The 16,775-nt window shown below is 48.2% G+C and overlaps 2 protein-coding genes across 3 annotated transcripts in view; one reads left to right on the top strand and one right to left on the bottom strand.

The window, feature by feature from the left end:
- Nucleotides 1-6,420, top strand: part of LOC135911049 (uncharacterized) — a 141,597-nt gene extending 135,177 nt beyond the window's left edge. Inside the window, exon 3 of the mRNA XM_070532590.1 lies at nucleotides 3,750-6,420. Within this exon, the coding sequence (XP_070388691.1) occupies nucleotides 3,750-5,375 (1,626 nt within the window). The 3' untranslated portion in view covers nucleotides 5,376-6,420. The remainder of the gene's footprint in view (nucleotides 1-3,749) is intronic.
- A 983-nt stretch (nucleotides 6,421-7,403) lies between these two features.
- Nucleotides 7,404-16,775, bottom strand: part of LOC135911068 (uncharacterized) — a 51,319-nt gene continuing 41,947 nt past the window's right edge. For both annotated transcript variants that reach the window (XM_065443161.1, XM_065443162.1), the window contains exon 6: nucleotides 7,404-7,725. In XM_065443161.1, coding sequence (XP_065299233.1) covers nucleotides 7,513-7,725 — 213 coding nt within the window. In that variant the 3' untranslated portion in view covers nucleotides 7,404-7,512. The remainder of the gene's footprint in view (nucleotides 7,726-16,775) is intronic.

Here is a 16,775-nt window from a genome sequence, read left to right as displayed (position 1 = left end):
AACAAGCAAAAAAGCCTTAAAGATGTTCAGTGTATTCGGGTGGCACTTGGATGAAGTCCTAATGATAATTGCTTTTCTTGGCAAACTAAAAGTGATTATATTGAAGTTGTTATTTCACTGCGTCAGGGGCTGTTCACGCACCATGGAAAATTGTGAAATTTCTTGGGTAGAAACATACGTACCATGGGCAGCTTGGCTAGTTGGCAATAATACATGCTTGAAAACAGTGCGAGAACAAAGCTAGGACGAGAGGAGAGAAAATCTGGAGAGCGTTGTCTGTGAACTGTTGGCTTGAATACGCGGTAGCGAGCCCAATACGCAGCGACCAACATGTGCGGAAAAGAGACTGCATGGACACTAAGCAGGAAAAGGCACCTAGCTATAAACATTGGCGCGATACCTCCAGGAGACATCACTGTACAAGCCACAGAAAAAATCATGAAACGAAAACACTCTCACATATTAAGGCAAAACACGCGCGCAATATTGACAATTTATGCATCTTCAAAGCAAGTCATTTCTCTTTCTGGTAATCAGAGGGTTTCACCATGCTGGATCCACCACCTTGCTCTATGCGATATATCCTTCAACCTGGACGACGCAGAGCTGGAAGCTTTTATTTCACTTTCATTCTGTATGCCTTGAGGCAAATACTTTCGAATAAAAAAAAAGAAACGCCCGTTCCAACCGTCAGTCACGGAGAATTATTATTGTGGTTTGCCTACACTCTGGATAACAGCCATGCTCTAAACAATACGCCACGAGGTGCGTTCGCATAGATTTCTTCAAACAATTTTGAAGTGCATCTCACCGCTAGTTCTCACTACGGCCAGCTTGTGCGACGTAACGCTTTTCGAACGAAACAACAACGTGATGCACAATTCCCATATGTGACAGCTTAGAAACTAGTCTCCAAAAATAATTGAATATTTTGCCTCCTAGCGTTCTGCTTTGCTTTCTACGCGTTTCTGGGTAAGAGAACGGATGCTACCCAGACGCACATTTCGTGACGCTCCCTGAAAATAAGAATAGCAGCAATGCAGTTATTGTTGAGCCTGGACGGTTTTTTTTCTTCGTGCACCAAACGCGCGAGTGAAGAAATGAAGTTACACTCGACTCTGCAGGGCCATTTTCACTGGGAAACAGCGGCGGTCCTTAAAGCATCAAAAACACCCCAGTGTAAGAGATGACTTCTCTTGCTACCATACGCTGTCTATCTTATTCTTATAGAAATAGGAGAATGTCGTTTAAATACACGAAATGTGTTTGCTTTCCGCGCCAACATGAAAGTCAATGTGATGAGAATACACGCACAAGAATGCATATTCAATGTCAATACCATACTCATTTTGGCAACACAGTTGTCAGCTTTTCTTCAAATCGTTCTCAAACCATGGTGCAATATTTAACCCACTTTACCATGTTGTCTGAAAGCCTAACGTTATCATTAAAAGGAAAGGTGTACAACCAGCGCATTTTACCGGTGCTGACATACGGGGCAGAAACTTGGAGACCGACAAAGAAGCTCGAAACCAAGTTAAGGACTGCGAAAAGAGCGATGCAACAAATAATGTTAGGCATAAGGTTAAGAGACAGGAAGAGAGCAGTGTGGAACAGAGAGCAAGCAGAGATTGCCGATATTCTAATTGACATTAAGAGACAGAAATGTAGCAGGGCAGGTCATATAATGCGTAGGTTAGGTAACTGGTGGACCATTAGGGTTACATAATGGGTGCCAAGAGAAGGGAAGCGCAGTCGAGGATGGCAGAAGTCTAGGTGGGGTGATAAAATTAACAAATTTACAGGAGCTGGCTGGAATCGGTTGGCGCAGGACAGGGATAATTGGAAATCACAGGGAGATCGCCTTCGCCCTGCAGTGGACATAAAGTAGGCTGATTATGATGATGATGATGATGATGACGAGAATGATGAGAATGCTGATAGTTTTTTTACCCGATTTTCTACTATACAAGCAAAAACAACAGTCTACCGAAGTACCGCTACGAATCCAGCAGTATTATTTACATAAAGCGCTACGCAATTTAGCTACTGGAAATGAACATTCGTTTGGGGTGCACCATTCGGGCTATAACTGTTGTGCATATCTGCTGAGAAAACGGTAAGAAGCGTACGCGTACACATTCAAGTGCTCTGTGCATTCAAGTTTTGCATGCAATCTGTCATCGTTATGTGCTTAAGCTTGCATTTTCAACGGGTATAACGAACAGACAACAAAGACGGTTATTTTAGGCTTGGCACGCACGAACAAAAAAAAATGTGTATCAGTCACCCATCGCCTGCATTGCATAGAAAGATAACAGATTTTTTATAATGAGTTAACAATACTAATATTTCAGTTCGTATGACCACATATGTTCTGTTTCTTTATTCAATGCCAAGTTTACAGCCGGCGCTTGTGTTCACCATGTCCTTTTTTATATGGCGTTATTTTTTATATATTATGAAAAAAGCAGCGGAAGCTTAATACTGACCAAGGAATGCCCATGTTTGTTCGATCACGGACATTTCGTCCGTAGCTCTTGAAAATTCGCTCATAGAATTTAGTGTTTCAGGCTTGTCACCAACATTATTTGCCAAGTTACTGGAAGATAAATAAGATTGCGCATAACTTCGAAGATTGAAGAGGCATTTGCGGTCGGCAATACATGAAAAAAATGGCATATTTAACTGCAACTGATGCCTATGAAATGCGGAGCATTCACAATTTGTAGACAACGGTTGTATGATTAATGTAACTGTTGCATAGTGAACGGTTGCGTACAGATTGTAAACTGCGTTGTTTATATTTACAGTAAGTAAGGCAACTATGTTTCTAATGGCAAAACATGAGATTAAAGGCAAACTAAAATCCAGTGGCACAAATGAGCCGTCCCAGTGGCACAAAATGTTAGACTGCGCTATCAGCGGAATACGCCTCCAAAATGGCGAGATACTCCGTCCGCCCACCTATAGCTCCGAAAAAAGTCGCTTTACTCGGAGAATAAAGCTTCTCATTTAAAAATATACATAACGTGGTCTTATTGCAATGCAGCCTGCAGAACATAACCAAAATGTGTCAATTTACGCAAAAAAAAATTATGCTGTTTGGAACAATGAAGCGTTTGGCAAACCTGGAAAAATTATTTATATCATCAAATTAGCAGACAATGAAAGGATACGGGAAACTACGTGTTGTATATTGATCCCTTTTAAAACTAACAAGCCGAGTATGACGAGGCCGCCTTTGAGGAAGATAGGTCCTACTATCGAAACGTTGGACAGCCTTTCTGAGGCACCTTATCCCTGTTTATAACCTTTATAGCACAGTGTGCTACTGTAACTGTTAGCACCATTCTTTATTTTAGTTCATAAGTAAGTCACAGGGAATTCGTTAGTTTTATAATGAGAAATATTCAGTCATTGATTCCCACTCTTGGTATGCATTCTCTCGAGTGACGTGGTAATGAAAGTGCAATCATGGCTTCGGTTGTTTGGATCATTTCCAAGAACTTTTCCCTTGATCATTCACCGTATTGTCCCAGCTTTAAAGACGGCACAGTTGGCACCACACGTGTGATGCCTGAACGCCGTACTGTGCAAGAGCTTCAACCTTTCCCTTTTTCCAATTGTTCGTAACCGACTAGAACTGTTTTATTTTCCCTCAAAGAAAGAGGAAAGTGTACTCATGACTTTTCGATGGTAAAATTCTTTTTGTCTGATTTTCGCTATGCGTTTGCCTGTATGTACAGGACCACGGGAACTACGAATTTGGATTCAATATCGAGGGCCTATCGTGGGACCAATTCCAGCAAGAATCCGGTGACGCACTTGGCCGCAAGACGGGTGCCTATGGTTTTCGCGATAACGACGGTCGCCTCAGGCTCGTCGAATACGTGGCCGACGAGCTTGGATTCCGGGTAAAGGTTCAGACCAACGAGCCCGGAACTCAAGACACCGCAATGCCTTCTGCAGTCATAGACGCAAAGACCCCTGCCTCAAGCGTCGCACCCGATGCTCCTGCATCGACGTCGTCTTCGACGCCTCTGGAGAGCACCCGCGAACCCATCGTGTCTCCGCCGCCAGCACGACTACTAAGACGACTCTCGCCCTTGCCTCCTATGCTTCCACGCAGCTTGGCTGCGGCCATGGTAAGCAAGGTTCCCTCCGCCAGTGAGCCAGGTGCGAAAGCCGTGAAAATCTCGGACCGCTATGTCGATGCACAGGAACCGCAGCGAGAGCAAACGTCGTCGTCTCTCAGGCTTCCTCCCACCAAGAGCCTATCCGAGAAGTTCGAGACTCCGCTGTTGCCCACAGGAGCAGTGAAGATGGACTCTCACCCTGCTCTTCGTCAGTACAGCCCTAACATATTCCAGCTCGGACGACCCGTGTACCTAGGGCAAGCTGCGCCCGCGCCGTACTATCAGAACCATCCTCCTCCTAACCAATACCATCACTCGGCCGCTGGTCCGTCGGCTGCTGGCGTGCCGTACCCACCGCCGCCTCAGCCGAGAGACAATCGCGCCAAGGGTGCAGCCCTTGTGCCAAAAGAAGTGAACGGCAAAATAGTGCCTCAGGTGGCCCTGATCAGAGCCGACGGCAGCCTGTCGACCGACGAGCCGTACCCAGCCGACGCGTACCCTCAGCGACCGCACCAGGGGCCGCGGCCGCACTCGAACGTGTACCATAGGCCAGCGTTGCCGCTTCCTGGCTCGCAGCTATTCTCGAGCCACCAGAACACGCAAAACGTCGGAAACATATTTCCCATCAACACGGTGCACCCAGGGAGTCTAGGCTTCCCTGCGGAGCCATTCCCATTTTACGGTCCCGGAGGTTACTACGGTCAGAGTGGCGCGTCGTTGCTGACACCCCAACAACAGCAGCTGCCACCTTCTGTTCCCGGCTACCAGCCGCTTCCTCAAGGGCTCACCGTCAACTACTTCCTAGCCAACTCACTTCCACTTGCCGGCCGCCCAGTGCAAGCAGCGCAGGCGGTCCAACCACAGCCTCGACCCAATCAACAATCACTCCTTCCACAGCTGCAGCGGCCCCGCGTCATCGATCCAGCATACCTCTCACAAAGGGTAGATTCCGTACCTTTGCACGCGGCGCCACTAGCGCCACACCAGTCACAATCCGTGGTGCCGTCATTGTCTGATGGACCGCAGCTGTTGTACGGCCAGAGACTGTACCCGCAAGCTCGCCAGAGCTTCGGCTTTCAGGGAGCCATTCCTTACCGCTCCTCCCGTGGTGCACCTGCCGTTCAAGAAGAGTACGTGTCGTCGCCTACGCTTGCTTTGCAGGACGACTACGCGCGTCGGCTGCCCCCTTCGTACGCCTCGCCGCAGCGGCAGCACGAGACAGTGCCAGCGGCTTGAGTGGAAGTGTTCCTGTTGACACCCACACTGTACAGACTGGCACGGCACCAGTGCCGTTCGTGGACGAGACCACTAAATGGGCTACAAGTGGTTCCTATTTGGAGGTCGCTGCCTAAGACGCCCCGCATTGTGCAATCACATTTTAGTTACGCATGAGTAGTATACAGCAGGCGTGCAACGTTTCGCGCAAGTCGGCTGGCAGTGCATGTCACGTATCTGTGTACAGAGATGTGGCGCGTATTCCTCGATTGCATTGACTGCTAGTGTCCTGGGCCTGAAGAGAGTTAGGGCGCTATGAGGAAAATATTTATGGATTTATTGTTTTTCGTAATCATTGTGTCCGTCCCATAAATGCACATGACGTTTAATTCATGCTCAAAAGCATCGCCCTCACCTACTTTGCTTTGCTTTACTGTCTTTATTTATAGCACGTGGGTGAAACGGCTGTACATGAAGGAACATTATCAGCGGGCTCGCACTTAGCAGAACAGTTTTTATGCACATCGAGCAGTCATCAAATCAAAGCTTGGAGTCATGTACGGCATATTCGGAGTCAGCGAGAGGTTCAATAAAACAAATGTCAATCATTACTATTGAGGTACGGCTACGAGAGACATCATCTCATAGCAGCGGCAAATATACTTCCTCACCACGTGCTACCACAAGCTTCCAAAGATATACGTAACGGCTAGTCCTCTGCGGGTTACTTCTCAAGTGAAGAAGGTCGATGCATTGTGCAATGCCCTCGCCTGGGTGACCGCTTCCGCTCTTTGACTTTCAAATCTGGGAGGGATATGCTGGACGCCTGGGATTTAAATGAGGATCCGGTCTGTTAACCACGAGGCGGGGCCTTCGGCTGGACATTGTTTCAGGATTGAGCTCCCTGATGCGAGCAAATCATAAATGCAGCAAAGGCTTTTCACATCAAGGCTGTGGACTCTCGGTGGCGCAATACCAGAAACAAACGGCGCGGTTATAGTTCTCAGTTTGTGTACATTGTGTGCATGACTATGTTGTGTTGTAAATAAAGAAAACAAAACGCTTACGTTCTCGTGATGCTGTCTTCCTCGTCAACTGTGACCGGCTTAGAGCAGTGATGCGCTCGGGAACTTGCATGTCATCCTCTAAGGCTAAAGCTGTAGCGAGGGTTTGTATCTTCAAGTCAAATCTATCGCTGAAATATTTGTTCACAATATTCTGTAAAAGCTTCGATATACTCTAGGAAGTTTGCAAAGAACAGAGAGCCAACATCTGAAACGAGTTCTCCATCCATCAATAATAGTTCCAATAACGAAAAAGCGCCGCTTGAGGACGTATTCTCACAATACGTTCCCTATTTTCACATCCCGACTACGGTCGAGGGTCTACGGGACCAGGTTAAGTAGTCACACCACACGCAAATGCGTCTTGCGATTTACAAATGGTTGTTGGCGAGTTATGCTGCTGTGTGCGTCTAATTGTTAGGCTCTCAGCAAGTAGCCAATACAGGAAGGTATCATTAATATATACTTCATTGTAAATAAGAAACTGGCATCTTTCTTCCCTCTCTTTTTTTGTTTGCACAGCACCCTCAGAAACTGCTGCAATAAGCTGCAACACATATTTTTGCAGTAAGTGTTCAATATCACAAGTCCTCATAAAAAACACTTAGCGTAATTCACCCGCATTTTACATGTTTGCGATCAATAAAAAAATTCTTGCATCTACGTTTCATTCACAATGCTTGCCAATTAAGAGACATTTCATTGTGGGAGCCGTTATGCGTTGACGCAACACCTTTATCAATGCAGCAAATTTAAGACCCCCGTGAATTACTGTGAGCGAATTCAAGTTGTTTTTATGGTAGCGTCGGAAACACTAGAGCTGGCATTTCTTGTATTGCTGCTTAACAGGGTGATTTCCACGAGTCTAAGCCTGCGACTCTAGTGACACGAGCACAAAGTGACGTCGTCCTTCAACGAAACGGGCATTTCTGCTGCCCAAAGCGCAGGTGTCGAGTCCGAAGCCGCTGCCGTAAATGGCGCAAGATTGAGAACTTGTCAGCTTGTTGACGCATAATTTTCACGCGTGTACAAAACACATTTCGGCCGCATCGTATCCGTCGTGTCCGGCGAGCGGACATGCGAGGGTGCGCACGTCACGTGGGTGGCCCGCAACGAGCGCCGCGCGGCGGCCCCGCCGGCTCGCTGGGTTCCGGCGTCCGGCGTCCCTCCCGGCGATCGTCGGCGCGGACGCCGCTCGGCCGGTCGGCCGCTCGCTCCCGCCGCGCATGTGGCGTCGTAGCCGACACCGCGTCCGAGGCGCCGACGGGCGACACAGCACTTCTCTGGGGTCCTGCTCTGAGGACGTTCTGAAATCGAAAGACCCGCACAATGTACGTTCGACATTTCGTGACGGACGATAAAATATTTCCACGGAGCATTTACCATTTAAAACGCAGGAAATAGTCATAGAATTCGCAATAAGAGATTCCATTGAGACCGCCTGCTCATCAATTAGTCTTCTAACGGAGCAGAATATTGAACGCTGATTACTTGGTTTAACGTTTTCGACGTGGTACTGCAATCGGGAATATAGGAGAGTGCGCGCTAGTAAAGGTCGCTTTAATTGTTTTTGCGGGCACTAAAACCCTTGTGCCAGCCATAGAAAGGCATACTTAGACTCTGAAGTGCAGCACAAGCTTTAATAACTGACTGACCGTTTATAATAAAGAGAGTGCTAAACAATTTAAGGCACGTTAACATCATTTATCTGGTCGCCAAGTTTAACACGTCGGACCTCCCCATATACGAACCACGACCTACTGTATAGCGGGTGTACTTTTAATACGAGAGCGTTAAGCGCCCCGTGTCCCGCATCGAGCGTCGACCATCCTTTCGCTAAAAAATCATTCCGAATCACTCGTACCCAACCACGCAGGCACTACGTGTAACGCAGAGACGTTACTGAACTAATTGAGTTTCTCAAAGTAAAATACGTAGAAAAGTCGTAAAGAACGACTTGCGCACAGCCTACAGACACGATAGCGTCGGGCTATTATTTATACGAAAAAACATCATTCCGCTACAGCGGGAACTCAAACACAAACCCCTTTTCCAGCGTTTGGACCATTTATACAAATGCGCGCCCGGTTCCTTGCAACACCTCCGCCCATCCGCCGCCCACGGACGGGCCTCGTTCCTAGCAGAAAGCTCGCCTTCGTGCACCGCCACCGTTTCCCGGTAAACGTTACGGCTGCAGCGGCCTGGAAGCGTGAAATTCAGTCGGGGATCTTTGCATGCTGTCGCGTTCCACTCTTAAAGCGAAGCTGAAGCGTCCTCCATTTTTTTTAATGTGCAAAAAATATTTAAGAGTCGCCTGTGGCATATACAACAAATCTACTCATTCAGCTGGATTACTCAAAGAGGCGGATAGTACTTACATAGGAAATCAAAATGCATAGATAAAAATTAGCAAAACTTCATTGATAATTTTTACCCCATTTCATTAACGCGCATATCGCAACACACAAATTGAAGGCAGTTATTTCACGAGGCACTACGACTTGAAATGAATTTCGAAACAAGCACCAATTTTCACCTAATCACTGTCAAACTCGCGGTAAAAAACATTCTTTTTCCACCTGCTTTTCTAACAAAAGGCATCTTTAGGCAATGTGGCTAAAAGATTACCGGAACACATGTATTTGATCGCAATCTTTTGGAACACATATCTCTAAGCTGGTGTCATCCTCAGAATTTGTTCTAAATGTATTTGGCTTTCGAAAATTATCGCTAGGATTCGTAAATTGTAATATGTCATGCGTATCCGTATGCTTCGATAACGCGCGGCTCGCATTTGGTACAGCAGCTGCTATGTAGCTAAGGTATAATGGAACTATTTAAAGCATGGGATCATGTCTTCAGTTTTTAATTTGAAGTCCTCACGTAAAGTAGTCGGAAGTGAAGACTGTACGCTTCAAAGCTGTAGGAATACGTCCCAAATTAGAATACGCTACATCAGTCTGGGACACAAATAACATAAACTTAATTACCGCATTACAATTAATTCAGAATAATGCTGCTCGTTTTATTCTTTCGAATTATAACAGAACTCTCAGTGTAACAGCCATGAAAATTAGCGTTTCTCTTCCATCTTTTGCAGCTCAACGTAAAGTTTCCCGTTTATCATTACTTCCCAAAAGTTTTCACCATACAACACTGCGGGATGCATTCATTCATACTCCACACTACGTATCTCGTCGCATCAATAATTCTTACAAGGTTCACGTCCCTTCTTGCAGCACAAATACATTTTACCAGTCATTCGTACCTCGGACGTCACTAGAGTGGAACCATCTTCCCGCAAACAATGTATCCATCAGCAATAATTTCTTGTTCCGTGGTGTCTTAACCAACATTACTCACTAGCATGCCGTTTAATGTACTTGTATATCTTGTCCTTTTATTGTATTAGCTTTTGTAATTGCTCATTGTATTCCTACTGAATTATTTGTGAAATTGTATTTTTATGTTGTACTTTTTTGTCTTCTAAGATGTACTGTTCGAATTTACCTGTAACCCGCTGCCCTCTGTTAATCCTTCGCAGGCCTTGAGGGTATGATAAATGATATGAAATGAATAGTATGAGATTCCAAACTCGGGTGTCGGGATATTGCAGTAAAGGAGACGAGTAAATAACAAGAAAGTGCGAGATTAAATATCGACAGTAATCGACTTGGTTGCTCAGTGGCTATGATGTTGGGCTGCTGAGCACGAGGTCGCGGGATCGAATCCCGGCCACGGCGGCCGCATTTCGATGGGGGCGAAATGCGAAAACACTCGTGTGCTTAGATTTAGGTGCACGTTAAAGAACCCCAGGTGGTCGAAATTTCCGGAGTCCTCCACTACGGCGTGCCTCATAATCAGAAAGTGGTTTTGGCACGTAAAACCCCAAATAATATTAATATTTATTTCATTGCAATATCAATTAAATGCAAGCTCCGGGCGCATTTCTTCCATCGTCGTCGGCGTCGCCATGATGTTGCGATAAAGACCAAAGGCGATAACATCGTTTTGTCGCTCCGAGCTGTTTGCGCGAGTGAAAGCGTGCCAGGGTCAACCGGCGATGGCGGCTCAATCTCGCGGCGCAAAGGAGGAAAGCGTGGAAAAAATTTGAGAACGCTTAAGCTTCGCCTTCAAGAGTGGGACGCGACAGTGTTCCCGTCCACCCGCCAAGGGGTGTAAGACAATGCGCTACGGCGCAGCGATCACTTACGAGGCGCCCCGCATGGGACTTTGCACCCACCAATCACGCGGTGAGCGTCGAGCAACGCAGCGTTCGGCGCGGCAACGAAACGTGCGCCTGAGCAAGCGGAACGAACGAAATAACTCGGTGTCTCGGAGGGGGAAACGATCTACGCAAGCCAAACGTCATTCTCGGCACGGACAGTCGGGCCGCGACGCGCCTCGGTCCCCGCACAGCACCGACGCCCGCGTGGCGCGCCACCTCTCGGGGCACCGCCGTACATTACGAGGAGGGGGTCTTCTGTGTTTGCCGCAAGATGGCTCTGCGTGTGCGGAAAGCGGAGAAGAAATGTAGCGGAAACGTACTTCGCTACGCGTTTACCTGCGAATTCTGTATTTTATATGCTCATAATTACCGATATACACAGCAGTATAACTTTCTACCGCACGTTTCTAAGGCAACACCGCATTCACTAGAGGCGCTTTTGTCCCACTTTGGAGCATCGGATTCATGCCTGAGTGGTAGCGTCTCCGTCTCACACTCCGGAGACCCTGGTTCGATTCCCACCCTGCCCATCTTGCAAGTTGTTTTTAATTATGAATTCCCTTCCGGGATCTTTCGCTCACGGCCAACGCCGCCGACACTGACTTTTATGCGACAAGAACTACTTAACCCTGCCGCAATAACAGCGCACTGTCCAACGTTAGGCGCAAGGCGTCGGGGCGAGATGGAACGGTGGGAGGGGGCTCGGCGACTGCTGCGTGTGGCACGGCCGCGTGCGATGGAGAATGAGCGCTGATAGCTCCGTCTGCGCCATGTTTTCGCCGCTTAGTTCGCGTTGAAGCGAGAGGCAGCACGAAGGGGAATTCTCTCGTTCTTGCTGCCGCGCCTCGTCCACCAGCGTTCTGGCAACTAGTACAGATGTTAGCAGACGCTAGTTAGCAGATGTTTATACGGCTACTAAAAATACTACACTTCGTATAGCTCTGCTAATTTACTGTCGCTTTCGATGCTTCGCCTTTCGGGCGAAACTGCGGCTTTTTTATTCACAACCGATCTGCGAGATCGTTGGCTGGCACGCTCGCAGTGCAAGCTTTACATCGGTGGCGAGCAAATTCAAAAAATGTGACGGAATTAAAATAAATGTACGAGTCCATCTCGTTAGTCGTACAACAGGCGCGTATAATTTTATGCTGAATTTAGTTACATACTTTATGAGTACCGAATACTACTAGAGCATGTCACCCTTTTTCTATAAACTGCCTCAATCATTTTTCACGAATGCTCATTTAACTGGGGCCAGGCGACTTGTCGGGATGGGCATAAAGCACACAGCAGTCCACCAAGTATTCCAAATTTTGCTCAATCAGCACACTTTTACTACGTTTATTTTTTCGTGCAGATTGTAGGCCCACGCCAACACCACGACTCGTTGAGAACAGAATACAGCAAAAGTGCGCGCACCTCATTAGGGGTAACCATAGAAGCGCTACGGGACTGGCAGCCTCAGAAAGATACGCTATCACAAGTGTGCTGGCGTTCAGTTCGCCGCGCAAATCACAAGTACAGGAGGTCGCCGTACGAACTTCCCCGGACCCACCGTGGTTGCTTAGAGGATTCAGTGTTGCGCTCCTAAGCGCGAGGTCTCGGGATCGCATCACGGCCACGGCGGCCGCATTTCGATGGTGGCGAAATGCAGAGACACCCATCTACATAAATTTAGCTGCGTGTTAAAAAACCCCAGGTGGTGAAAATTAATTCAGAGTCCCCCGATACGGCGTGCCTTATGAACAGATGATGTTTTTGGGACGTAATACCCCATAATTTAATTAATTTCACATATATATAACGAACTTACACAAACGGAGGAATATCATTAAAGCTGTGCTATTGTCCCTTGCGCAAACTCCTGCTCAAGTAATATTAAAAACTAGGACCATAAAAATGCTCTTCCCTTAGATGATTTCTTCGGCGAGCTTGAGCATCTGTATAGTCCCTGGTTTACATCTAATTTCAAATTGTGTGCGTTCCATATATATATATTGTTACGTCCAAGCGCGTCAAAGGGACGCGGGAATCAAGAAGAGAAGGGAAGAGGAGAACGAAGACTGTGCAGCGGCCATTCCTGTTCTTCGTAGCCTGCCGTTCCTGCTCTCGCACGCCTCAATAAACCCCTTTTCCCCGTGCTTGTAACAAATTGGTGGACGGTGCGGGGTACACCTCGTAACCACGGAGCCTACGCTGCTACAACTTCGCCGAAGCCGTCGACTTGCCGGACTTCCGCCACCCTCACCTGCCATGCCTGAATACGCCTGCCAGATTCCCGAAGGATCTGACGCGGCTTCAAGGCCAACACCTGGTGTTCCGTGGCAGTACTACCGGGTGCCACTCACTTTCGGAGGAAAAGCCGGAGAAGATGTCGACGAGTGGCTCACGAACTACCGAAGGGTGAGCCGATCTAACGGTTGGAACTCGACCGCACAATTGTCCAACGTAGTGTTTTCCCTCACCGACACAGCGCTCGTCTGGTACGAGAATCACGAAGACACGCTCACTTCATGGGAGCTTTTCGTCGAGGAGATCAGAGCGTGTTTTGGAGACTCTAGCGCAAAAAAGAAACGCGCTGAACAGACGCTTTCGCAAAGAGCTCAGATTCCCGGCGAGACATGTACGACTTATATTGAAGAAGTGCTGAAACTGTGTAAAATAGTCAACTTTCAAATGTCTGAAGATGACAAAGTTGGACATTTGTTAAAAGGAATAGCCGAAGATGTCTACAATTTTTTGATCGGCAAGGAAAGTTTGGATTCCGTGTTTGATGTCATTCGCCACTGCAGGACCTTTGAGACGCTGAAGATGCGACGGATAATACCGAAGTTTGGTCGCCTGGCTAATGTCACGACGGTGGCAAGTGTAGACCCGAGCTCGTGTGTTGACCTTCCATCCACTATACGGCAGATTGTTCGCGAAGAGTTGCTCCATCAAGAAGAGATGTACCGTTGCACACCCGGCATCACTGGCGCGTACTCACCACACGATATGAGAAACACGGTCGTTTCGACATCATGGCAACCCACGGTTCACTCAGCGTCCATCGAGTATAGGTCTACCCCACAAACGAGAGGGACCATGAGCTATCAAGGTCATGACTACGACCAACGCCCACGCCACACGCACGCCTCCCAGCGGCCGATGCCTAGCCATGATGAATGTCACCCACCTGCTGTCTATGCAGTCGACAGCAGCATGCGCGACTACTTGGAAGAACATCGCAATTTGAGGCATCTGCCGGTGTGTTTCCAATGCGGTGTCGCGGGCCACATAGCGAGGTTTTGCAATCGTCGCCCAACAACGTGGAATGGTCGATCCGGATCTTCAACAAGGCCCACACCTCCTACGAGGACTACTCAACAGCCGTACACCACCTCTTGGTCAGCTGGCGTCCCTCCCGGCAACGATTACTGGCAGAGAAGCTTCCGGAGCCGCTCGCCGGCATCTGACAGGAGTTTGACACCACCGCCAACTTCTCGTGCGCCACGTTTACGTCAATCTCCATCGCCAGTGCGCCGCTCCGCCTCGCCTTCACAACCGGAAAACTAGCTAGCGCGGCCGATGGGGGTGAGGTCGCTCGACACGTGCTATCGACAGAAATGCCCCCTGCAGTTGCTATGATTAAGAACAAAGTGCATGTACTTGTTGATGGTGTTTCTACAATGGCTTTAGTGGATACCGGAGCAACTGTATCCGTAATGAGTCTCGGTTTTAAAGGTCGGTTGGGGCGTAAAGTTGTATTTCGGTGGGACCAGGCTGCAACGTTTTGTGGAGTGAGCGGCGAGTCGTTGCGCCCTGTTTGTGTGTGCACTGCTGACGTATCCTTGGCTGGTGGAGTTTTCGCGACAGAGTTTGTAGTTATTCCCCGATCGACGCACGAAGTGATTTTGGGCATCGACTTTTTGCGACAGTGTGGTGCGACCGTCGATTGTCGCACGGGGGAAGTTTGCGTCGATGGCCATGTTTCGTCCGGTCTCTTAGAGGAGACTTGCAGTCAAGGTGAACTTTGTGTATCTGCAGATACTGTTGTGCCTGCGTCAACCTCTGTGTGCGTGCCGGTTGTGTGTCGCGGTGAAGTTCCAGACAGTTTCGATGCCTCCGTAGAGCCGATGCTTCTAAATTGTATGAAGAAGAACGTTTTTGTCCCTCATTGTGTGGTTTCTATTGGCAACGGGCGTGCTGGCTTGTGGACGGCCAACTGCTCAGCAGAACCTGTCCTGCTTCCAGACGGCTTGAAACTCGCCTACTTTACAGAATACACGTCTTCGTCCGTAGCCGTACTAACAGATACACCGTGTGAACCTGCTGACCTTCGCCACGTTTCAGACAAAAAGCTTCTGTCTATGATAAACAAGTCACTCAGCACAAGGGAGCGCCATACCTTGGTGGACACGCTTTCTAAACATCTGTCAGTGTTTCACTTTGCGCAACCGGACAAAACGTTCTCTATTCCCGAGTCATGAACACGCCATACTATCGATACGGGATCTGCGCGCGCTATCAGGCAAAAGCCCTATTGCGTGTCGCCTAACGAGCGCAAGGTAATCGGGGAACAAGTGAGTTACATGATAAAGAATGGGATAATACAAGAGTCCTCGAGTCTCTGGGCAGCTCCGGTCATACTCGTCAGAAAGAAAGACGGTAACTGGAGATTTTGCGTCGATTATCGAACGCCGTGACTAAGAAGGATGTCTAGCCGCTGCATCGGATTGATGATGCAATGGATTGCCTTTATTCGGCCTCTTATTTTTCTTCAGTGGACCTACGCTCAGAATATTGGCAAATCCCGATACACCCAGTAGACAAGGAGAAACATCCTTCATAACCCCAGATGGATTATTCGAATTCAGTGTGATGCCATTTGGGTTGTGCAACGCTCCAGCAACCATTGAAAGATTCCTGGAGACCATTTTACATGAGTTAAAGTGGAACATCTGTATGTGCTATTTTGATGACGTTCTTATATTCGGGCGCACATTGAATGAGGACAATACACGCCTGGATATTGTCCTCGACTGCATCAAAAACGCTGGCCTTGTTCTGAACCCACGAAATATAACTTTAGTGACCGTCAAACCCTTGTGCTTGGTCATCTTGTTGACAAAGACGGTATCCGCCCTGATCCCCCCAAGAAGGCAGCTGTTGAGGCATTCAGTGCACCGCAGTCAGTGAAGCAACTTCGTAGTTTTCTGGATCTTTTCCCTTACTTTCGCCGATTTATTCCTGGTTTTGCTGACGTCGCTTATCCTCTGACAAATGTGCTACATAAAGACGCCCGGTTTGAGTGGACACCCGAGTGCGATTCTGCATTTCGTCAATTGAAGTTCCTGCTGACCTCCCGACCTATCCTTCGCCACTTCAATCCTACTGCGCCGACAGAAATCCACACAGATGCTAGTGGCGTCGGTCTGGGTGCCGTCTTGGTCCAACGCTATGACGACCGTCAGCACGTGATTGCTTATGCAAGCCGCTCATTAAGCAAACCTGAACGGAAAAACACGGTCACAGAGCAAGAATGCCTCGCTGTAATCTTTGCGGTTCAGCGATTTCGCTCGTACTTGTACGGACGCCCATTCCAAGTCGTCACAGACCACCATTCCCTGTGCTGGCTTGTCAACCTTCGCGACCATTGTGGTCGCCTTGCGCGCTGGGCTTTGAGGTTGCAGGAATATAACTTCACTGTTTCCTACAAGAGTGGCCGAAAACACGCTGACGCAGACTGCCTTTCCCGTATGCCGCTTGCCACGACGGACTGCGACGCAGACGATTTTGATCATCTCGTCGCTTCTGTGACACCCGCTTTTCCAGATATTGATGCGTTCAAAACGGAACAACGGACAGACACTAAATTGGAGCCACTCTTTACTTCTGCCCATTCAAGTGCAACAAGCAGCTACTGTGTACGTGACGGGCTCCTGTACAAAAGGAACTACTCAAGCACGGGTGCACGCTTCCTTCTAGTGGTGCCGGAGCGTCTCCGGCCAGCAATCCTTCAGGCTATGCACGATGACCCTACCTCCGGGCACTTAGGCACTGTGCGCACACTTTATCGCATTCAAGAACGCTTTTACTGGCCCCGGATGCGACATTCGGTTGAGTTTTATGTCGCCAGCTGCATACAGT

This window comes from Dermacentor albipictus, chromosome 1, assembly GCF_038994185.2.
Source record: "Dermacentor albipictus isolate Rhodes 1998 colony chromosome 1, USDA_Dalb.pri_finalv2, whole genome shotgun sequence".
In the NCBI taxonomy this organism is placed as follows: domain Eukaryota; kingdom Metazoa; phylum Arthropoda; class Arachnida; order Ixodida; family Ixodidae; genus Dermacentor; species Dermacentor albipictus.
Note: the sequence above shows the minus strand (reverse complement) of the source record. Positions and strands in the feature narration are given on the sequence as shown.